General features: G+C 43.8%; 1 protein-coding gene and 1 pseudogene across 6 annotated transcripts in view; both read right to left on the reverse strand.

The window, feature by feature from the left end:
* The window catches only part of LOC119176508 (ubiquitin specific protease 10), a 160,734-nt gene extending 142,024 nt beyond the window's left edge, over window positions 1-18,710 (reverse strand). Inside the window, exons 1-2 of one of the 6 annotated variants that reach the window (XM_075877772.1) lie at window positions 18,573-18,709; window positions 435-497 (exon numbers count right to left, since the gene is read on the reverse strand). In XM_075877772.1, the coding sequence (XP_075733887.1) occupies window positions 435-497; window positions 18,573-18,590 (81 nt within the window). In that variant the 5' untranslated portion in view covers window positions 18,591-18,709. Of the gene's footprint in view, window positions 1-434; window positions 498-12,249; window positions 12,586-18,572 lie in introns of those variants that run through there. The other 5 variants (XM_075877773.1, XM_075877771.1, XM_075877770.1 and 2 more) reach the window with 5 other exon arrangements.
* LOC119169904 (uncharacterized) lies at window positions 506-10,232 on the reverse strand (annotated as a pseudogene).
* Window positions 18,711-24,514: the final 5,804 nt, after the last annotated feature.

A 24,514-nucleotide genomic window follows, 5' to 3' on the forward strand; every position in this document is an offset into this window, starting at 1 on the left:
CCTCGGGCGATTATCCAGTGGTGCACATGAATGGACTTATCAACAGAGTTAATCAACAGCACACGAGAAAAATGTAAATGGACAATAAGGATTATCAGCAACCAAGCAAAGCAATTTCACTGGAAATGATAATTCAAAAGACCAAATTTGAACAACTTATAATGCAAAATTAAATGCTGAATTTAAAAAAATTCAGGATTTACCCCATAGTAAACTGTCACAAATTCCAATTTTTTCCCCAGAAAGATGAACTAAAAAAATTAACCGAACTTCAAGAAAAATAAACTCCGAAAACACGGAGCCCTAGTTATGAATAGGCCCTAAGGCTTAGTGAGAAAGCACATTCTGCAGAAAGCAGACACTGCTAGGAACAACTCAGCCAAGTCTTATGGTCAAGCATAGCAAGAGGAGTATAGAAGTGGAACGTAAGTTACCATTTTATCAAGCATGCTCTCTTCATGCATCCATCCTCCAAATTTTTTATGGTGGGACACCTGCTGTTTGAGATGAAACAACAAATAGCATGCTATTTATTGGCCAATAGCCAACATAAAGAAAGAGTAACATTTGGACATGCATTTTTTGCACAGGGTGCCACCATGAGTGGGCCCCGCACTGCATAGTGTGTGCTAACATAGTGGGGCACACATGCATTCAAGGTCATGATACGCAATGGCATAACTTTTTTCCCTTTTGCTGTTCCTCCCTGTGTAGCCTACAGAGTTCTCATCAGCTGAAAAGAATAAGAACAACAACAAAAACAATGCTTAATACACGGAACAAATCTCCCCAAAACTCGCAATCTTCATGGCGAGATATTGACTCAGATACCGAGGTTATTCGGTTTTTCATGTTGAAAAGCGAGCATCAACCCTTTAAAAAAAAAAAAAACTTGCATCTGGCAAAGTATACAAAATTTTTATATTCTTAGAGATCTATAGAGAGACCTGGCTGGCACCACACTAACCTTAAGTGATGCCTGGCTTGTCAAGCCACCCAGAACACACAGCCAATGGCATCACTACGATGACTAAACCTGATGGATTGATTGATATATGGGGTTTCAAGTCCCAAAACCACCATATGGTTATGAGAGACGCCATAGTGGAGGGCTCCAAAAATTTCGACCACCTGGAATGCGTTAACGTGCGCCCACATCTGAGCACACGGGCCTAAAGAATTTCTGCCTCCATCGAAAATGCAGCCGTCTAAGCCGGGATTTAATCCTACCCCTGCGGGTCAGTAGCCGAGTACCTTCAGACCCAAATAGAATCAGACCCACATGGAAATCCAATCTTAGTTCAGCACTACTCGAGCAGAACTCCCTGCAGCTTCACCCCTTCCCCACTCCCCCTTTTTTGTGTGTGTGTGAGTGTGACACCCCTCAACAGGCGGATAATTTAGAAGAGTTAACAATCTTATAGAAGAATATGCCGGGCTGTAGCCTGCTGGGACATATGTTACGGCTTAGACCAGCTTCCACGTTTTTTTGAAAAGCGTAAAGCTTCAAATGCTGCAGGTTATTGGCCTGGGCTGCAAGTAGAGGAGCTTTTGAAGAGCATGGTGTTTTATGCAGCACACTTCAAAGAAGTTAGTATTTGGGCATAGCTTTGCAATATTTGCATCTCTACATGCAAATATTGTTGAAACTGAAAATGTTGAATTGACACAGTGCCTTCAATATTCAGCCACTGCAAACACAATAGTGGGAATCCTCAACCAGCGTTTCGAGAATTGCCGGCAACGAAAGGTATTTGTATTAGACAGCTTTAGTATAGCCTAAAATGCTTACGTTGACATGTTTCGCTTCCTAATTTGTAGCATAAAGCTATTTAAAAAAAAAAACATATAGAATGACGCCCATCGAAGCGCTGGACTAGCTGCGCCATCTATGTGCCAGTAATCAAATGGCTAAGCTGATCGGCTCACCTTTAGTTACATTAGTCAAGGCAGCGAAGTACAGAAATGTAATCTTGCTCGGTTCATAGCAATTCAAGCATATAAGTATATTATCAGAAAACGAATTGTACTACATTAGAAATTAATGTGAAAGTCTAGGGTGGAGCTAACAGACATAGGGACGCTTTCGCTAGACTCCGGAGTGTGCCAAACAACACCATCTTAGGGACCGTTGTTTGTTAAAGGGCCAGTAAACAACCCCACGGTCCCAAAATTGTTGTGAAGAGAAATATGTGCACTTTTACTCCGTAAACTTGCTGCCACAAAAATTTTGTGAATACGCGCTATATTAAGGAAGTTACAGGGGCTAGAACATTGCATCCAGCTGGTTTCAAATTTTCACGCGGCCTTGCAACCACCTCCTTCAGAAGGAGGGGAAGGCGTGGCCCGTAGTCGTTACTCTGCCCACTTTGACAATGTGACAAGATGTCAGCGATTGACGTCACCGGCCAAAACCCCGACATGAAGTTCGCCAAATTTTTCTGGAGTTTGATTTTTTTAAAAAAGACTGTCGCCCCATCTGGGAGTAGCAACACAAAACACAAATAATGCGCTTAATAGTGGGTGAGCTGATCAACAGGTGGCACGACAATCTGTTAATTCCCAAAAATTGGGTCAGTGAAGTGTTACAATTTCGATGCATGGAGCCTACGGGGAGTTTCCCAACTCATATGATTGAATAGCTCTGTCGTAGCTGTGGGTGGGAACAGGAACTGTCGTTGACTTCACTACTGTTTGTTGAGACCTGCTTTAGACCAATCGATGAGCTGTGTGCTGCGTCATGTCCCCGAGTTGTAGTCACTGCGCCTGCAAGGAACATTGGTCAGGCGTAGGAAAGGAGCGCGGGAAATGTTTTTCGAAATGGGGGCTCTGCGCAGCACGCAGCTTTATAATAATCAGAAAACGTGATTGCTGCGGTTTACTCTACGAATCGCCGAGCTCGTTTGGGGGGTGTAAAAAAAAAAGTCGGAGCTTGTTGACTGGCCCTTTAACGAAGCAAGAATGCTCAAAGCGTAAACCAGCAGCACCCTTCCTTCTGCACCAACGAGTTCTCCAAGACTGAAGGATGAGAGCGTAGGCGCGAAGTGAGCAATCTTTGTTTAGAGACACACTTTCACGAACTTTTATAATCATGTATCCTTCCATAGAGAATGTTCCATAGAGAACCATCTAAAAAAAATTGTGGGGCGCAGCCTCAAAGTGCATACTTCGAAGTGTAGAGTAGACGATTTGCCAGTATCGGTCCATCTGTCAAGCTGCTGTCTACATCACTTCTGGTCAGTTCTGATGGCCATCGTTGGAGACTTTTTTTCATTGGTAACCACTTGCATATTGAAGGTGACATATGGCTGGTAGCATTATCCTTCTGGTCAGCTGTGATGGCCATCGTTGGAGACTTTTTTTCATGGGTAACCACTTGCATATTGAAGGTGACATATGGCTGGTAGCATCACCCCCAGCTATAAAACTGCTTTTCGAAGTGTCCACAATTTCGTTGCAGTTGGACTGTAAAGGGGCCGTGAAACGAGAATGAAACTTCCTGGTTGCAATTCTCCCTGCTTCAATAAGGCTTACACATACCAATCCCAAAATATTGTGGTGCAATATCCAGTTTCTAATTAATGACGGGCACTTAAAATTAGTTTTTTTTGGACACGCTAGCGACCATGTGGCACCATTGGCCCCTATAGGCACTAACATAAGACGCCAGTGAAACGTCAGAGTAAGAGAAATTACAAGCAGAGTGTGAGCTTCATTTTTCTCTCAAGTAGTACATTTATAGGAATCTACATATAAAAGAAAAAGCAGTTTTCACTCCTCGAGTTGTATGCTGTGCAATTACAGCGAGTCATCTGCTTGGTTCCACTTTCGTACATCCGGGCTCTGTCATGTGTGTATCCTTGTCTTCCCGCAAGTTGCCTTGGCTCGATTGGTGCAGCCAGTACAGCATCCCACTTTTTTCTTTTTTATTGCATCAGGTTGTGTTCTACTGCGTATTCTTGGTGGCTTAATCCTCGCTATGCCAACCACGTGCATCATCAGACAGCGCCGCACAACTTATGGAAGTGCAATCAACGTTCGTTTTCACAACCTGCCCAGTGAGCCACAGTGCAAGGCAGTGTGGCTACGAGCTATCAACCGTGACGGCTTCAATGGTATGGACATGCAGAGTGGAGACTCGTGGTCACGGCTTCTGCAAGCGGATGTTCTGCCACGCGTCTGGATACGAGTGCTTCCAGGGCACAGGCTTCTTAGACATCGCCGCCACCGTCTTGACCGATCTGGCACTAGCATGGCTGTGATAGTGTACCACAGCTGTACGACTCAAAGCCCAACAGCCAACTCTGCTCTAGCAGACGACGCTGTAGTTTGAGAAAATCGGCGATCCTACAGTATGTGTTCACGATGTTTTGGTATTGTAATAACGGTGACAGCACCGTAATCAACACAGTATGATGCTATGAGCTACAGCCAAATAAGGAACACAAACATCGCTAGGTCACCATGTTTTTTCAAAGAATTACTTTTCATTGGCTGTTTTAGAGTGACGTCAGCTGCACAGTTGACAGGAACATGAACTGTGAAACTGAAATTGTGCTTTTTCAGCTATTCAGTGAGCCCAGACTATTACCAGTGGTGATCCAGCCACTTCAACTTTTGGAGCAATTTTTGGAGCAGAGAAAATGCTCTTTTGGAGCACCTTTGTATCGGCACTCGATTTTGGAGCAGCAATTGTAGCAGCAACTTATTTTACAAAAATACATCTCTCATTATTGCTGAAACTAAAGCTGTGATAGCAACCACAGTTCTATAAAACCGTATTTGTCTCAATTCTCAATTATTAATTAGAGTGTCACGTGCATGCCGATTTTAAAAGCCACCAAGAAATGGACCAGTCCATCAGAATTAATGCACTACTGAAAATGAAGGTAGTGCAGGTGTAGCATTAGTTGATTAAAGTACACTAAAAGCTACGACGAAAATTCCCAGAAACCGAACTGTAAGGAAAGTTTTGAACTTTCATTTATTTACAGAAGAAAGATGTGCATGTTGCAGCATTTACGTCCTCTTGCTCACCTTCTTGCTTAGTTCTTCCAGCTGTGAGAGGGTTTGGCTCAAAGCGTAGTTGCCTTCAGCTAATAAAGTTTGCCCAGCTTCAACTTGTTCCAGGCTCTTAGAACGCAGACCAGAAGAAATTATGTCTTCTGCTCGTTTCAGCAATGCCCTACTTGAGGTGACCTTTTCTTCCAAGTTCTTACGAAGTCGCTTTTCGTCGACATCAGCACCAGTGTCTTGGTCTCCAAGCCTTTTCCTGCTTTCTGACTGCTGTGCACTTGCAGTTCTCTCTGTGTATCGGGCTCTAGATCTCCTTACACTTTGCAGAAGCTCTGTAGACAAGGGAACTTTAGTGGCATCTCCATCATACCTGCGGAGGTATGTCTTTGTCTGGCGCAACCCGTTAATGCTAGCAATGCATAATGAGTAGCGGTTCTCATAAAAGCGCTTATTTTCGCTAAATCCTCGTTCGCAGTCTGCGTTGCCATGTGGCAGGCACAGCAGACACTTGACAAGCCTCGACAATAATGGATACTTTGGTTGACCTCCAGGAGACTTCAGTTCAAATATTGTGCCAAAACGAACATCAATTATTTCACCTCCAAGTGCCAGGAGGTCACTGTTGGAGTCGCACTTTAACATATGCCACTCATCGATGGCTGAGGAAACTTCTTCATGTTTGATTACCTGTGGAAGCTGAGACACAAGGTACTTCGGTGCTCGCACTTCCGATTCAACATTTGTTGACTGCCAATTACGGAGGCTAACAGATTGAAGAACTCCATTGTCGAGTGGAAGTTTCTGAAGAAGATCCTTGGCACAGGTCAAGTAAAAAGCACGTGCTCCAAGATAAAACCGCTTCTTCTCACTAGAGTCCCACTCAAGCATTGGTTTTTCAGTATCTGTACCAACTTCCGGCCTCAATTTCCAAAGGGATGCATCCATCACATCTAGCCTTTTCAGTTGTTCAGCGCTCTTGTCTGCAAAGGCTTCATGACGAAGAAACCGACTGAGGACTCATTGGACTAGAACAATAAGTTCAACGTGAAGTATGTGCAAGAGCGGCTCTTGCTTTTGGAAGAGCAGCTGAAATCCACTGAAAAGCTGCGCACAGTTCTTAAGGAACAACACTTTGGCCAAAAGTTTTTTCTCAGAAAATGCCGACCCAAGCTTGTTGTGTAGGCTTTGGGTGTCAGGTCGTTGACGAGATGAATTGCCCTTAAAAAAATAGGTGCGAAGCGCTTCAAACTGTTCCTCAACTCGGCAAAGTGAGTCTTGTAGCGTCAGCCAGCGATTAGAAACGTGGCGCAGAAATACATGACAAGTGATTCCCAAAGCATCCTGGCATTCTCTGAGTGCTTCAGCGCGGACAGCACCTTTGAATTAGTAGTAAATATTTCTCACTACTTCTTCTACATCTAAGCCAAATGCATCCAGGCCTCTGCCAAATGCATTGTGAACTTTATGAAGATTGCAGTTGCCAATATCAATCAAACTTGGTGCCACATGCTTCTGAAGCTTGTTTCTTACGCTCTTCATAACATTAGGGCCATCACTGAAAAAGCAAACAAGTCCTTGCTTTGGAAGATCTGCTATTGCTTCTTCTATGCAGCCAACAATTATTTCAGTGGTTGCACGCCCAAGATCAAATGACTGGACATGTTCAACAACAACTTCCTGTTGGCTGCTGGAAAAATAGCGTACCAGCACATCTAGTTGTTACACCCTTAGCTCTGGCTTTGGCGTCTCATCAATCATAATGGAAAAATAGACATTTGGCTGGCACAGCTCAGTCACCACTTGTCCTTTAAAGTAGGGACCCAGTCCATCTGATACAATGCGGGCCAACTTTATTCTGCCGCAACTAAACTTTTTGGCAATGTCACTGTTGGGGAATATGCAGTGATAAATCAAAGTTGCCGTGTCTCCCCACGAAAAAGGAATTCCCTTGGCCACAACAGACAAAGCAAAAGTAGTTTCTGCCTTGCTGACTTGGTGCTCAAGTGATGTATTAGCAGACCCGTTGGAGAAGTCCAGTGTGCCTTGCACCAATTTGGGTGGACGAAGATTCCCGTCCTTGTCTCTGTGTCTAGCAGCTGCATCAATATGTTTCTTCATCCCAGCATGACGCTTCACTGCTGCCGCTCCATGCTGTGCGCAAGAAATGGTGCTGTTGCAAAGAATACAAAATGCATCTGTATTTCGGGTTCCACTCTTGCACCACCGACTGATCGGATCATTATTGGAGTCCACCTCGTTGAGTACAGAGGCGTTGAACTTGGTGTTGCGATCTGAAAACTTGAGCGAAACGAACTTTATGACAGTAAACTTTCCCAAGTTTTTTTTCAGAGCGTGAATATAGGTAAAAGCAACAGGGTAGACAGAAAGAGCACTGACTTCTAACTTTATATCACAGAGTGGCAAGAATATATATGCCCAAAAAAGGATGATTAAAAACATGACAAAATACAAGCCTAGTCAATGCGTCAGTATAAAAATCTTGCAAATGTGACTACACATCAACTAGCCTAAAGTCCCACTCTTGTAAATTTTCCCACGACAAGGGCACGCTAGTAAAAAGAGCACGTAACTACTAGATTTATTTTTAGGGTAGCCCGTAACATAATGCCAACCTTACTTCATTGGAAGATCTAAATACCAACTCTAAGGCGCCAACACCAAATATTTGCGCAAGCATTTTGGGTACAGCCTCGACAAATAGCGCGAATCGGGATGCCAGTATGTCTGTCGACCATTCACACCTAAAACTCGCGACCAACTTACAGGAAGTTGCCATGCGGATGACGCGTGGGTCTGACGGCCGCAGACAAACGCATTGCCCCAGCTGGCAAGGCGGCATAAGGCGCTAATGTATGTTGGAGGTTTGCTTCCTTCCGGCGCGGCGCGCGATGACCAGAGCAGAAATCGACAGCAATGTTTTCCTTAAATTAAATATTTAAAAAGCTGATTGGGAACGGCACGTCATGAATAGCGGATTCCCAACAATCGGCGGCCGCTAATGCGGTAACATTACGGTGCTTATTGACTTGCTTGTGTTGACATGGTCGACGCTCAATCACTCTTTTCAGACTATTCTACAAGCAGCTCGCACGGTGGGGCGCCCGATCCGTGACGCGCCGGCAGCACATACGGCCCATCTAGCGATCTGCTAACGTCAACAAAAGCGACCCGCCTGCAGAAATTCGTAGTGTATTCCGCGTCACTCGCTCGTTCGTTTCGCACTATTATATGTTCCGAACGGTAGCATGTAGGAGGTGTAACTGCTGCATGCCGTACGAGCGATTGCGCGTTTCAAATGCGGATATTCCGCACCACGAAACAAGGCACGGCGCACCTTCCTAAGCCTACGTACAGCGCTCGGACACTCCGAACACAAAAACAATCAGTAGCGAGAAATCACAAGAACTATAGGCAAGTTGCAACTTCTGTACTGATTCAATAGCAAAGTGCGGCCGGTAATAAATGCCAGCAGCGCTACGCGATCGCCTAAGCATTCACTAAAGTATTTCACGGGCGCTATTAAGAAATGCCACAAAATTTAAAAAGAAAGCGACTTACTTTTGTCCATTTCAACAGCGGGGGGATGACAAACATTCGCTGACTGTTTGTTCACAAGCACATGGCGCACATGCTACGACACGACATGCTGTGCATGAGCGCGAAAACCTACAGAAAACACCCAAACGACACCGACGAATACCAAAGCTGCAAAGCACATGGTAAACAATTGCCAACCTAGAAAAGAATTCACTTGTTGCCAACTGCAAAATGAACATCCGCTAAAGTCGGGTTCTTTCGTGCAATTTGGCGCATTTGGCGCAAACAAAACAACACTTGCGCAGTAAGGCGCAGGAAGGTATAATTGTAGCAAATTGGCGCAAATGGCGCAGCTGGATCACTACTGTATTACACAAGTCGAGGTACAATATTGAATGGACGGCCAAGATTCCAAACACATACGCAGTTGAAAATTTTTGGAAAATGTTTCGCGACCCCTTTAGGCATTCCTTAACTTTTCCCATCCCTTGTCCCTGTACGGTGGATATTTGTAGTCCATCAGGTGCAAGTGAACTTGACGGAGCATTTCTGAATGTCGGAAAATATGAGCGAACGTGAAAGACACGGGCATAAATGTTAGTATTAGTGAACATGGGTAGGTTTCAGTATGACTGGAAATTCCCGTGAGCGTGCGTAGAGGTGACAGTATAGCATGACCGTGTGCCATAGTGTGTGGGTGGTGGTGTGGGTAGATGTGTGTGTAGAAACGCAAGTAGTTTCCAGTGCAACTAGATGCAAGTACATAATATCTGGGGTTTTACAAGCTAAAATCACAATATGATTACGAGGCATGCCATAATGTAGGGCTTTGTAAACCATGGGCACTGGATGAAAGAGCGCACGGTACGGCCTGCTGCGTGGAAAGACTTTCTATGGGAGAGCGCGTGTCAGCCTGCTGCGTGGAGAGACTTTCTATGGGAGAGCGCGCGTCAGCCGTAGGGTCAGTTGGGGCCGCTGCAGCGCGACGGGGTGGGGACAAAAGGGACGGGGAAACAAGGGGCGGCTGTTCCCTCGGGGCAGAAGCTGCAGCAAATTAGCTGGTGGTTGTCGCAACAGTGACACACAGTTGTTTTAATCAGTTTTTAATCTCATTTATCGCAGCAGTGATATATCGCATATTTAGTGGACTATGAGACGCTATCTAGTAAAAAAAAAGCCAATTGATTTCGCCTGTGCGTGCCGAGCACCTGAATTTTTTTTTTTTTTTTTCTGAGCCAGCTTCTTGCTTTGAGGCTGAAAGAAAAACCCACAATGCATGTAGCTGAATCATATGGCACTGAATGCGTGACAAAGTCGTTCTGTTTATGAAGATGTCTTAAACTCACATTTTTCTATTTTTGTGGCGTTTATTCAGCCCTTTCCCGTTCCAGAATGCTTGACAATTTTTTTGACACTTGACAATAGACGTTCATAAATTTTGTACGCTGAAAGCCTACCAATGAGACACATTTTGAATAGTTTTTGTTATCCGATACAGGGTAGTGTGCCGGAAAGTAATTAAGCTTCGCTCGCTGGATAAAAGTGGTTTATACAAACATGATGCGCTCCTCGTAACTTTTTTTATTGAAGAGACTGTGAAAGTATACATCATTAGAAGCGGCATTCGAATTTCATATTTGTTACTAGGCAGATGTGTGTATGTGTGTGTGTGTGTATATATATATATATATATATATATATATATATATATATATATATATATATATATATATATATACACACATGGTTGTCACTTGACCTGGCCGTACACACACACACACACACACACACACACACACACACGTATATATGAAGAGACGAGACATAACTTAGCGGTTGTCTTAGTTTTATTTCCAACGGCTTCGACCGGTGGACCTGTTTTCGTCGGGGTTTGTGAATTATTCACAAACCTTGACGAAGACTGGTCCACCGGTCGAAACCGTTGGAAATAAAACTAAGACAACCGCTAAGTTATGTCTCGTCTCTTCCTATCTATCTATCTATCTCTCTCTATCTATCTATCTATCTATCTATCTATCTATCTCTCTCTCTCTCTCTCTGTCTGTCTGTGTGTGTGGTGTGCGTGCGTGTGTGCGCGCGTGTACGGCTTGGTCAAGTGACAACCGCGTTATTACATTTACAAATCGCGAAACCATGGCTGCTGTAGGGCAGTCCAGTGCATGTGACCTGCCTATGTTTGAGCGAGCAAAGGTGCCAATTCGTCGACGATACAAAGTAGAACAAATAAACAGTACTGATTGAAAGAACCACATGACGAAGACTTCTAGAAGACAAGCGCGTTGGAGTGTTATCGGGATTCGCCAGTGCCCGTGGAGAGGCTAACATGCAAAGACCGAACGAATGGTTTTATTCTCGATAGACACAGAAGCCAAAACTTGGGTGGACAAGCTGAAGCAATTGTCAAGTTGTTTTATTATGCAGCGGTGTAAAGAAGTAAACAAAACATAAAAAATGTCATGATCAACTACAAATTGAGAATAAATAAAATATTTTCACGCATCTTGTTCTGGTTATGTGTTCACTGTTTTATTAGCTGCATTGTCACAAGAACTTCGGGAGCGAAAGAGACGAAAACAGTCAAAAACGCAGTAACGCATGCAGTTGTGTTCACGTTTTGCATCATTTCATCGCTCTTTTCGTCTAACAGTTTTCATATTATTCACTTCATAACTGCTCGCTCAATTGCCAACATTGAAATTTCAAACTGAAATTTCAACACTGAAATTTCAAAGAGCCTCAAGTCCACTGTTATGAATTCGCACACATGCTTAGCATAGTGGCTGTTGCATCTGATACTATGTTGTATGAATACTATAGACGTGTTTGGAGGAAGTAAATGTCTATCTTATTTTGTGTTTAAGGAACAGTGGCAACAGCCATTGCTGAGGTTACTGATTTTAAATGAAATGATTAAATAAGGGACGTTATCTGACACGACATACTCACACTTACTATAATCAATTTAGATGCATTGGAAAGGTATAGCTCTTCCAAATCTGTTAGTAGTGATCTTATAGGATCCGAGTGAAATGCGCTCACAATTCTTACTTCCGCGAAAACTGATCAATGTGCAAGGTTCCATCTCGAGTAAGGCAATACCGAAAATTTGCAAGGGCTGCAGGTATCTAAAAGCAAGGTCCGTAATTACCTGGTGGGCACACGCCAGATTGATATTAAAAGAAGATTTCGCGGGTGAAACAAAGGTGCACGCGCTCAATCGTAACTACCGCAAGCGCGCCGCGCATGCGATTCAATGGGCGCTCACGAAAACTGTCCCCCCCTGGTGGGGCCGCAGCGGCAGTTCGGGAACTAGACCTGTATTGCCGGTTTTAGAGCACGCGGCGGGCCGTACCAGTGCATTGTTTCATCCAGCGGCCGTGTGTAAACTATGACCATCTGGTGCTCTTTAGCACGCATTGTCATCGCACACTAAACATGCCCTTATCAATATGCAACCACTGCATTTGGGGTCAAACCTACAACTTTGAGGACAGCAGCCAAGCACTATAACCAGTGCAGCAGATGCAACACTGCAGAAATGTGGTATGCCCATGAAGTTGGAATGAAGTGTACTGCATCTAATCTTTAAAAAAAAACACTGAATATTGCAATAATGGTTGTAGTAATGATATAAAATCGTGAAATCGTACATACCCTCAGAACTTCAAGTATGCCCATTTTAAAGTGACTTTAAGCACTGAAAACTGAAAGACAGCCCATACTACAATGTTACTTTCTTATTTAAATCTAAGGCAAGAATTGAATTGTAATATTACAGAAACAAAACTATTAAAAAGTGCAAAATAATGCCTTAACATAAAAAAGGTACATTCCGTTTCTCTACATGTTTTACTTGTTAAGGATATGTGAGTTAAGAGCAGGGGTACAACACCACGAATAAGGTTTGGAGTACTTTTCTGGAGCACTTGAAACTTTTATAGTGCAGAATCTCCAATTTGGAGCTGTTTAGCAAAGCCAGCCTACTTTTATTAAAAAAAAAATCCCCGCTAGCTCGTGCACAGTGTAAGTGAACACTGCTATTTTAATAAAAGTAATAGGTTGAACCCCCGTGCAATGGAAATAACAAAGACGAGCGCATTAGTATCAACAATGCCTGTCAAATATGACAGTCAAAACAAATGCTGACGTGCCACCCTAGTGACCTTGAAATTCCAGAGGTTTGTAGTTAAAATGGTGAAAAAATAAAACTGGCTTACATTATTGTTTATTTGTAGTTTCTCAGGGCCACGAAAACCTTACAGCCATGAATGATAGCCAGTAATTTTTCAGATGTCAGCATGCATGAGTAGTTAAGAAATGAAATGCGCTTTGCCCAATGGCAGAATCACTGTCTTTTTTTCTTTCTTTTCGCCATAGGGGTAGGGTCAAGGCCTTTATGTGGCCAATGCAGCTTCCATTGTAAAAATTAGCAGAACTAAGAACAACGTGAGGCTGGTTGAATATTTTGGCACGGTGTTGCATAATTTTTACATGATCTCGGCACAGTGCAAAGTAAATTTTATCAATTTAGCGCAATCGGCGAAGCTGTACCACCCCTGTTATTAGAGCATGCCAAACATCTAAATCAGAATTTTCAAATGGTGAAAATGAGCAAAATGCTACAACTGGCTTGCACACAGAAATATGCCTAGATGCATTGTTTGGGACACCTTTAAACACCAGAATGATGAACTGCTGGGTGAGCTGTTGACACAGCAACGATGGCACACGAAATGGATGATAGCACTAGAAAGGCAAAACATGACCACAGCACTATGTTCATGTTTTCTCTTTCTAGTATGACTGTCCTTTTTAGGAACTAGCCTTTCATGATGAATTTCAGCCCCCTTTTCATTCTTCACAACATTTCACCAAGAAGTTTGCAGGTATATATTGGTGAAGAGAGCTACATTATTGTACAGGCACTGCATACATCACACTGGGCGCTTTCGAAGGCAATGGCAATAAAAGGGGAGAGGGGAATGATGGCTATGCACTGCTTGATATTTAGCCGGTACCAACTCTCTAGAATTCTGTACAAGAGGAACACACAGATATGAAGGCGTGATCACTAGCAGTCAAACTAGGGATATCTTTAAAGCCTTGTCGAAATGTTTACTGTGGCGACATTTTTTTTAACTGCTGTTTGCTGCTATTTAGCTCGAAGAGGATACCTTTCACGTATAAAGTACCATAACTGAATTCTTCCTCTGCATGGTACCAAGCTATGATTAAAACAGCTTACCTCAAATTAGATAATCATAACTGCTTACCCACCAATTTAAAAACAATTTCATGTGATGCTCTAGACAACTCTGGAAACAAGAGAGGGGTGATGACAAACGTTTATAAAGCTTGACTTGCCACAAAGATACATTATTAGCCGCACAAAAGTAACAAACTTTGCAGAGAAAACGAACGACGATCTACGTCACTGTAGCCCATTTCACAAACTTCAAGAACTTGCTATGCTCCAAGTAACTACCCCACTTTCGTCTTCATGCCATAACACAACTTCCAAATTGGAGGTTTCAATGACTGTCAAAACATTTTCACAAATGGCATTTTTAACGCAATCTATATTTCCACAAAATCAAAAATGTCTTTACATAATATGCAGGTTTGTCAGTGCTTTTGGACATTTCGACCTTTGAATGCAGGACAACATTTGCAGCAGGCATCATGGCCAGAAGGTTCAGTTAAATTTTCAAAATAGTTATTAGACTAGCACATTTTTCGAAGTGCCACAGAGAAGTAAGACTCCCCGAAATCACTGCACTATGAATACCGCAATAGTGAACAAGTGGACAAAATGAGTGGAGCGAAAGCCGCAGGCAGAAAAAATATTGCATAGGCAGTATTGTTTTTCCCAGCAACATAAATTTAAAAGCCATATTAGGTACTGAAGCACTACATGCCAAAACAGACATTATTAAAAAAGACCCCTAAACCACCTCCGTCATTTTCCCAAACATTTAAAGTAAACAAGCGCATCGCGTATAGAATGCCATCACGATAAACGATGCCACATGCCGCAGCACTACACACAGCAGGCGCGCCACAATTTCAAAAAAACAATAGCTTATCCTTTCCGGTCGCTGCCACTGACATGTGTGACATCACCAGTGAAACTCGATGACGTCACCACTTTCGATGCTTGCGATTGGCCGAATGACAACCGACGACTTCCGGTCACTCTGCAAACAGCTGTTCGCATACACTTCGCCAGTCTTGGTCATGTTGCCGCTTGCGAATCGACATCTGCGGCCCGTAACGCAACCGCCAAGTCGCTAGAGTAGGGGCACGGGCCGGCACGACAGCAACAGCGGTTAATCAACGATCAGTGCAGCCAGATGACACACACAACACAGTTGACGGCGAGCTGGGGTGTAGGAGTGGCGGATCGCGGCAACTGGAAGTAGACGCTGTCTTGAACAGCGTGTCAGCGGTGACGCATGCCAATCGAGATGAGGAGGAGCACTCGGCTAGCCGACTCAGCGAGGAGAGGCCAAGCGGTTTGGAAGAGGGTAGCGTAGGAAAGAGGGAAAGAAGCGATTGTCGCATTTCGATCATCTAACGCGCGTAACTCCTCTATTATGGCACCGTTTCGAAAAATTCTAACAGCTATGTGTTCATTGTAAACTCTATCACAACTTCCTCACCTCAACTAAATTTCGACCGCTGGGTGGTTTAGGGGCCCTTTAAGCAACCCTTGGTAGGGTAATCCAGACCCATAAAATCGCTGAAATTCTCATGAACACACACATGAATCTGAGTAGATCTTTTTTTCCAGAATTAACCCCCCTCAAAATGTGAACACAGTGGCTGCGAGTTAAACTTGCTACATGCTCAAGCATGGGCGCAGCACACTAGGCACATGCCCCCCCCCCCCCCCCCCCCCCCCCCCGAAATTTATCAACGTGGTATTAAGGTGGTGACAGAAATCTGTGCAATCACAAAACACCACACCAACACGATTCCCGCGATGCGCTGCGAACTTCACAGGCAGTGCTTAGCAATCTATTTCTCTTGCGCTGGTTGTTGTCGCATCAGATGACAGCGCAGTGGCAACCAGATGACATTTTATAAGCGGGCGCAGCGTAAACAGGTGCTTTTTTTCGCATTTCAAACTCCCAGAGCCACTGCGTTCCATGCTAGCGAGGTACGCCTTGGCAGTTGCAAATTATGGCGTCTCGGATCGAGAGTATACCGTCGAAGGAGCCTGGGTTTCGAGATAGGCGTGCTCTCGTCTATACTCTGTTTCACACATGTGCAAGGTTGCGAAAGCTAGCGAGACTTCTTGCAGTCGATATGTTCGCAACAAAAAGTAATTCGGTGTTCTTACCACCAAAACTTCATTTTTCTTTCATTATTAGGCAGTTAAGTAATGGAAGTATGTCAAGTATGTCTTGCAAACAAAAACGCCGTTGAGTGTCTGCTATTATGTGGCTGTATAGTTTTTACGCTACGTCACATACAGGCTCTCGACTCTGGGTACGTCATAATGGCGGCGTTTCTGCGTTCTTTTGTACTCACCTCACTTTCTTCTGTTTGCCAGTCGCGCCAAAGAAAGCCGAGGAAGCATCAGCAATAAATTAGGGAAGTTATACGTTATTTGATTTGTGGGGTTTAACATCCCAAAACCACCATATGGTTATGAGAGACGCCGTAGTGAAGGGCTCCGGTAATTTCGACCACCTGGGGTTCTTTAACGTGCACCCAAATCTGAGCACACGGGCCTACAACACTTCCGCCTCCATCGGAAATGCAGCCGCCACAGCCGGGATTCGATCCCGCGACCTGCAGGTCAGCAGCCGAGTACGAAGTTATACGTTATGCTGGCTGAACTTCCATAGCATCCACAGTGTTGCGCCTCACGTATGAAACAGTATAATTCCCCTGTCACAAGGCAAACCGAATGTCATTTCTTTGCTGTCACACACAGAAAATAATGCTATTTGATGAAATCAACATCTCCTGTTTATAAGTTCACAAAACACATTGGCATTCAACTTCAAACCAAATGCATAGTCTCGATGCCAGGGACTTTTTTCTCAATATTACCAGTATCGCGGGCATTGATTGCCTGTGTTGTGGTGATCAGGTGTGGACCCCATGAAATTGCTGCCGCCGTCTCATTTCTGGAGCCGTGGGGTCTGTTATGCACCCAAACTTCAGTTCACTTATAAGTTCACTATGTATACTCACTCCGTCATATCGTCGGCCATGTAGGTTTTCGAGTGGCCCTTGGCTTGTCTAGATTTGCAGCATGCAGCTGTGGGAAGCTGTGTAAAATGGCTGTGCTTATATTAGCAACTGTACAGGGATAAAAAGTTACTTTTGAAGGTACAGGTATCATATGTTACATGCGAGCTTTAATGGATTTTTTATTTCTCCCAAGGCCACGGCTCAGAAGAGCTAAGGTCATGGTCATCTCTATAAAATACTTGTTTTCGTTGTGCGACAGCACGCAGGTAAATGACTAAGTCCTCTTAATGTCATTCGTTGTAAATAACATTAGGTGTGACGTAACAGGGGTATCAGCATAATGCCATGATTGATTCGATTTATATGTGGGGTTTAATGTCCCAAAACCACCATATCAGTACGACAGACGCCGTAGTGGAGGGCTCCGAAACTTTCGACCAACTGGGGTTCTCCAACGTGCACCCAAATTTGAGCCCACGGGCCTACAGCATTTTCGCCGCCATCAAAAATGCAGCCGCCGCAGACGGGATTCAATCCCGCGACCTGCGGGTCAGCAGCCGAGTACCTTAGCCACTAGACCACTAAGCATAATGCCAGACAAAGCACACTGTAGTAGCCATAGGTTAAGACTGCTTTTGAAGAGTTTACCCAGAACTTTCAATACAAAATTGTCGTTTGCAACATATCTCTCGGGACTACAATGCCAGCATCGACGCACAAGGCATGTAACAAAGAATGCAACAGTAGAAAAAAAAATAATTAATTCCACCACTGCAATAAGGAACAATCTTGCGTTTAATCTACCTCCAAGACTATTCCATCATGTTATTTTAAAAAACAAAAGAATAACCTGCACGTTAGCGACAATTCACTGGTTTTACACAGATCATCTTTCGTTGCATATTCGAAGTTTGCACACCTACGCACACGCCGGGGCACTAACACATGTGCTACGACCAGTTCAAATGAGCATTTGGTTGGTGTAATCATGTCACAACAGGAAGTTAACAGGTAAAGGCGCACTGGCTGGCGCGTGTGCAGACGTCATTTTGCAACTGTTCAAAGAAAGGCGATTTCATTACAGAGCTCAAGATCTACTTCAACATATACAAAAAGGCTGTCCATAGAACAATTTGCTCTTTCTGATACCTTTCACTGGTCAGAGCACACACACGAACCAATATAGCTTTACGTAAGTAAAAATTAAAAAAAAATCACTATGATCCCGCGCCAGAAGCCAAGGTATCAGCAACCAGGCCATACTCAAGTCAACACTTACGCTACCACGGCCAGTCCGAACAGGTCTCGTCACGTAAACATTGCAAACGTCGGAACTAACAGCGCAAACAATGATACAACCAATTCTACATGATGACATAATATGGACTTGCCGGTTTTGGACGACTTTCGGCTAGGCTGCTAACGTCCGACATGTGCGGTCGACACCGATTACATCAGTAGTTCGAATGTGCATCAACACAAAAGGCAATAAACGCTCGACATACAGTTTCCAGACAGTCAACCCAACATTATAATACCACTGCAAGCAATATCAACTCCTTACATTAAACACACATTGCACAAAAGAGCACATTGAAAACACAATTAGGGTTAAGCAATAGGCCTAAAACTTGCGGACTACAGATATCTGGTCGTTCAAAGGAACCGGCGAAGCAGCCGATAACGACACTGGTCACACCAGTGAAACCCGGCTGATTCAAGGGCGCCTGCCAACAGCACGCGACAATGAATTTTTCAGTACCACTTACCAAACGCGCGTCGCCCATGTTAGAAACCTCTGCGTCATGTCATACACACGCTGCAAACCGACATGTTTTGCTAAATATGGCGGAAGAGGTGGCGGCCGGGTACACGACCTACTGTATTTTACTGTCCTGCCCAGCGAGTGAAGTGCCAGCACGCACTTTCTGGTACTAGCGCCTGCCGCTAAGCGCTCTCTGGCGCTAACTTACCCTATCCGCACCTTTTGTCGAGCCTGGTGGCATACTTGTCACCACCCGTTATAAAGGGGACGCTCATAGCATCCATCCATCCATCCCGCACCGGTTGCTGACGACCAAAACACAAGCCGCCGCGTTTTTTTTTTCGTTTTTTTTGTTGTTGTTGTCTGCTCGCGTGACACTGGGAGAAAAGCAGCAATGTTTACGCGTGCATACATTATGAACAATTGAAAAAAAAATGAATAAAAGCCTCTTCTTGAATGAACTTAAAAGTATAATGACGATCTTTTGCTACCATCTCCTCGTGCCGAGCTGCGATAGAAGCGTGCAGGTAGGTGCAGTTTGTACACCAGCGAAGCGAGGTTTATTGGTGCAAATTAACCATCACGATGGTGGTGTGCTGCGTGCCTTTCTGCGAATCAAGGCAAGGGAAGACTTCTGATGTCACTTTCCATGAGTTTCCAGTGACCGAGGTTGGTGAAAAATGGATCAAGGTGATTTCTAGAAAGGGTAAGCTGCTCAATTAGGCGTTGTCTGGCATGCAGAAAATGTAATGGGTTGTAAATGACTACGTGCTATACTCACAACTTTTTATTAGCAAAAAAAAAAGAAGTGATGACAAAAGTTCATATATGGAAGTCATGTCATTACATGTGGTTATGCAACTAGGTTTTCAAACACACCCATTGTGGGAAGAAGCAGCTTCTTCGAGATAGCTTTAGTAGTTTAATTGCATTACCAAAAAGAGCAGAGATCGTTGTATAAGTGAATATTTATCCTCTGCCGCTTAATTAGTTTGACCTCGAACTTGAATTTATGTGCTACTGCGTCTGATATAAACGTGTTAGTTTACCCGTCTACGCGCATGCATGACAAAAGGACATATACGTGAAACCTTTTCTCCTAATGAAAAGTTGCGAGTAGCGTGTGTCCTTGTCTTCTTTCTTGTGGTCATCCGTTTTATTTAGTGCTAATGTATCTCAGCCAGTTACGTGTGTCCCATGGTTAACGAGTTGAAGTCATACGCTCACTTCATAACTGTGTTTTATTCACTTCGCCACCATAGTATAAACTGCTAATTACATGATATACTCCTTAGAAAAGAGCAAGAAGTTTTGTATTTTATTCACAATATTTCACTGAATGTTCATCTTCTTCCTTTCAAGGGGCTGGCATTGAAGTTTGGCTCCCAAATGACAGGTCGAAGGTGTGCAGTGTGCACTTTGCTCCAACCGACTATAAGCCAGGACTAAATATAAAAAGGCTGAAAGCGGATGCTGCGCCGTCATGTTTCCACACTACCCAAAGTACATGGTGCCACCCGTGGCAGAAGTCCACCGCATCTTGAAACATTCAAATGTTCAGGAACATGGACCCTGCCCAAAGAAAAAAAGTGACTAACAATGTTTAATGCTTGACGTCTCCCCACTGCTCTTGCATACAAATTGGACCAATAAAAACGAATTTCAAGGAAAGGCGTATAACAGAATGCAATTTTTAATGCAGGAAGAAAACAGGTTCAGCCCCGGCGCAGCAGAGCTTGACATCGAGCGACATGTCATCAGTACCATCCGCAAACACAATCGCGGGACCATCCTCAGACTTTATGCACCCTCTCACCGAATTCGAGCGCACAGAACCACCTGAAACTGCACCTGGCGACAAAGTAAAAAAAAAGACCGTCGCTCCTTGACCACGCAAACAACTATAACCAGCCAGAAGATGCGCCGTGTGATGACTTCCGCAAAATCATCGCACCGGTAATGCCAAACCATGGCAAGGAATAATGCTGAATTAAAGGCGCAAATAGCCAAGCTGAACCGTGAAGTTGCAAAGGTGAATCTGTTCTCCAAAAGAGCAAACACTGCAGTCTTGCAGGTAAAGTTGTTTGCTGTTGGTGCTGTTTCGTTTCAAAGCAGTTGCAGAGTGTTTTTTATTGATTATTCATGTACCTGCGATCTACATTTGACATTTGAGACGAAGGTATTTATGCGCAAAATTGTCTGTATTGGGTTGTCTTCTATGCACGCTGGATGCCGCGGCCACTGTCAAATGTCATAGTCCTTACACTTTCTTGTCCAGACAGTAAATTCAATCGATCTGAGTATGCGACAAGTCCACCAATGTATACACGTGTAGCCGATATCATCAGTTAAATAAAGATTTGGTGGGCCAGCACTTTTTACAACCTCTCTCTGTCATCATTCTTTCTTGTTTTGCACGCTGATACATGTGTTTGTATCTGATTTGCGGTTATATTTGAAAAATAACGCACTGAAATGTCAACTAAAATGCAAAAGAAGATTCTCAAAGTCACATAAAATAAAACGATTCAAGATACCCGCGTATCTGTACTTCTATGCACCCCATGTATTTCTATGCATCCACCAGCGCTCATGGATAAATGGATAGATGTATATGGCTGTACCTTGAAATTGGGTAGTGGCTAGCGCTACCAAGCCGTCATACTTAATGAATCAAAAACTAGATTTGTTTTTTTCTCTTAAATAGTGAGGTTGAGGATTCGTACTTTGCAGTGAAGGGTTTAATTTTCACTCGCGCCTTGACTTTAGCCACCAATCAGATAACCTCCTTCTAGTTATTTCTACCCGCTTAAAGTCTATTTTGCCCTCACTGTCCCTAGCCCCAGTGTTTTGAATGCTTTGAAAAACTCTGCGCCATCATCCCGAACTATAGGGTGAAGCCCTTTACAGAACATTATCAAGTGTTCGGCAGTTTCTTCTTCCTCTCCACACGCACTGCATACTGTGTCTACCCCTTCGTATTTGGCCCGATATGTCTTGGTTCGCAGTACTCCCGTTCTGGCCCCAAACAGTAGAGAACTACCCCGAGTATTATCATAGATCCTTTCCTTGGCAATTTCCTGCTTAAACGTTCGATAGATCTCTAGTGCGGACTTCTTAATCATGCCCATTCTCCACATGTCAGTCTCCGTTTCCTTCACTTTCTTCTTAACCGATAGTTATTTTTGGTTTGGCCACCTGCTGTTTTCTAAGTATTTACCAGTCAACTTCCTGGTTTGCTTCCTCCATTTTGTATCGACATTCTTCATGTACAAGTAGCTGAAAACCTTCCTAGCCCAACGCTCTTCCCCCATTTCTCTCAATCGCTTCTCAAATTTTATCTTGCTGCTTGCTTCCCTGCCCTGAAATGATGTCCATCCCATATCACCTTGTACTCCCTGATTTGGTGTATTCCCGTGAGCTCCTAAAGCAAGCCTACCTATTCCACGTTGCTTAATTTCTAATCTTGCTTGAGCTTCTGATCTCATGCACAAGACAGCATTGCCGAACGTCAGACCAGGAACCATGACCCCTTTCCATATTCCTCACACAACATCATACCTATTGTAATTCCATAGTGCCCTGTTTTTCATTACCACTGCATTCCTGTTACCTTTAGTCGTCACGTATATTTCGTGTTCCCTTAGGTACTCGGCCCCATTGCTTATCCATACGCCCAGATATATGTATTTATCTGTTATCTCTTGCGTGACCTCCTGTATTCTAAGCTCACTACCTTCATTGTCATTAAAAATCATAACTGCTCATTTTTCCTTACTGAATCTGAAATCTAACCTATCTCCCTCATTACCGCAGATGTCCACCAATATCTCTTGAAATCTTCCTTGTTGTCGGCCATTAGCACTATATCATCTGCGTACATCAATGCTGGTAGTGCCTATTCAATGAGTTTTCCTTGTTTGACGAAAGAGAGGTTGAAGCCCAGTCCACTTCCCCCTAATTTTGCTTCTGATCCTTGTAGGTACATCATGAATAATAAGGGTGACAGGGGACACCCCTGCCTAAGCCCCTGTTTTACCTCTGCAGGCTTGGATACCTGTTTTTTCCCACTTTATAATTACCTTGTTACCTTTATAGATATCTTTTAAAAGATTAGTGACTACATTTTCCACGCCTAGTGTTTCCAATACTCTCCACAATTCCTCTTGAACCACGCTATCGGACGCTTCCAAGCTTGATATCCAAAAATGCTAGCCACAGGGGCCTGTGTTCCTTTTCTGGTACTTTGATGCACTGCGTCAGTGAGAACAGATTGTCTTCCAGCCTCCTGTGTTTCGAAACCCGTTCTGCAGTTCCCCCAGCACCCCCTCATCATCTATCCATGCCTGCAGTCTTTCCTTTATAATCTGCATCGCCAGCCTGTGGACCACTGATGTCACTGTTATAGGACGGTAGTTTTTTATGTCAGCTTTGTCCCCCTTTCCTTTATAGATCATGCTCCTCCTGCTAAGTTTCCATCCATCGGGAACTTCTCCATCGATTATTATTTTGCTCACGGCCTCTCTCAAAGCCTGCTTAGACTTCGGACCTAATGTCTTTATCAGCATAATTGGAATGCCATCTGGGCCTGCTGATGTACTACTAGGAACCCTTTTTTCAGCCCTTTCCCACTCTTGTTGTGAAAATGAGCCATTGTGCCACTTGATTCATCCTTGTCTATTGTGGTGCATAAAGCCCTTCTTTGTTGAAATTTTTCTGTCACCCTTGTTCTTATATATTCAATAGCTTCGTCCCCTTCTAGCCTAACACCTTGAGCTGTAGTTATAAACCTGTGCTCTAGGCTTGTCTCATTTCTTAGGGAGTTTAGATGGTTCCAAAATTTCACAGTTGCCTTTCTATCTTTTTTATGTACTTCTGCCAGCCACTGGGCTCCCTTTCTTCTAATCTTTTTATTGATCAGAAGAGATGCATCCCTTCTACAGCTCAGAAAGATTTCCCATTTTCTTTCAACATCATCTGTCGGTTCACCCCACTGCTTAGCATGTCGGTTTTCCCTAGAGGCTTCCTGAGGTTTTCATCCTCATCCCACCAACTTTTGGGTTTGCGTCTTCTTTTCCGGGGTGACTTGTCACGTGCCTTAGCAAGCTCTAGCTCAAACAATCTAATTAGATTCGTGCCACGCTGTATTATTATCCTCAGTGATTACTTTCTCACTTTGTTTAGTGGCTATTTCAATTTACCTTTCTGAATAAAAATTTTCCTGTAGTTGCTCATCATGTCTCCTTCCCACTTTAACTGGACTTCCAAAACTTAGCTTGATTCGTTTTTGATCACTACCCAGACTTCTGGAGCCACCCTCATCTATGTGCATTCCCCTGAGCTTATCATACATCCTATGTGATATCAGTGCGTAATCTATCGTCGACTGCAGCCTTCCTACCTCCCACGTTATTTGCCCTTCACACTTCTCGGTACTGTTGCAAATGATACAATCAAGCCTTTCACACATATCCATGATCATTTTGCCTGTCGGGTCGGTATACCCATCTATATCTTCTATGTGTGCATTCATAACTCCTAGTATAATCATCTCGCCCTCTCTTCCTAACTCCTGAATGTCCTTTGATATACACTCTACCATCGCCTGGTTTTTCTCTCTGGCCTTTGCTCCCGTCCACAACTACACGAAACGAAGGAGTGTCATTTGCCCTGCTACTTTCCCTTTTAGCCATAAATGTTCCTTGCACTTCTACTTGACCCTTTTCCAGTCTGTGCTTTTATGAATGAATGCCCCAATACCACCCCCCTTTCTGCTGCCTTCTGTTCTATTACAATATTCCCACGCGTAGTCTGCATTGTTAGGAGGTTGTTCCATGACCCTGAGATGTGTTTCTACAAAACCGTATACCATCGGCCTCTCCTCCCTTAGCTGTTCTTCTATTTCTTCCCACTTCAGCCTGTTCCTACCACCCTGCATGTTAATAT

This window comes from Rhipicephalus microplus, chromosome X (assembly GCF_043290135.1).
Source record: "Rhipicephalus microplus isolate Deutch F79 chromosome X, USDA_Rmic, whole genome shotgun sequence".
NCBI lineage: Eukaryota > Metazoa > Arthropoda > Arachnida > Ixodida > Ixodidae > Rhipicephalus > Rhipicephalus microplus.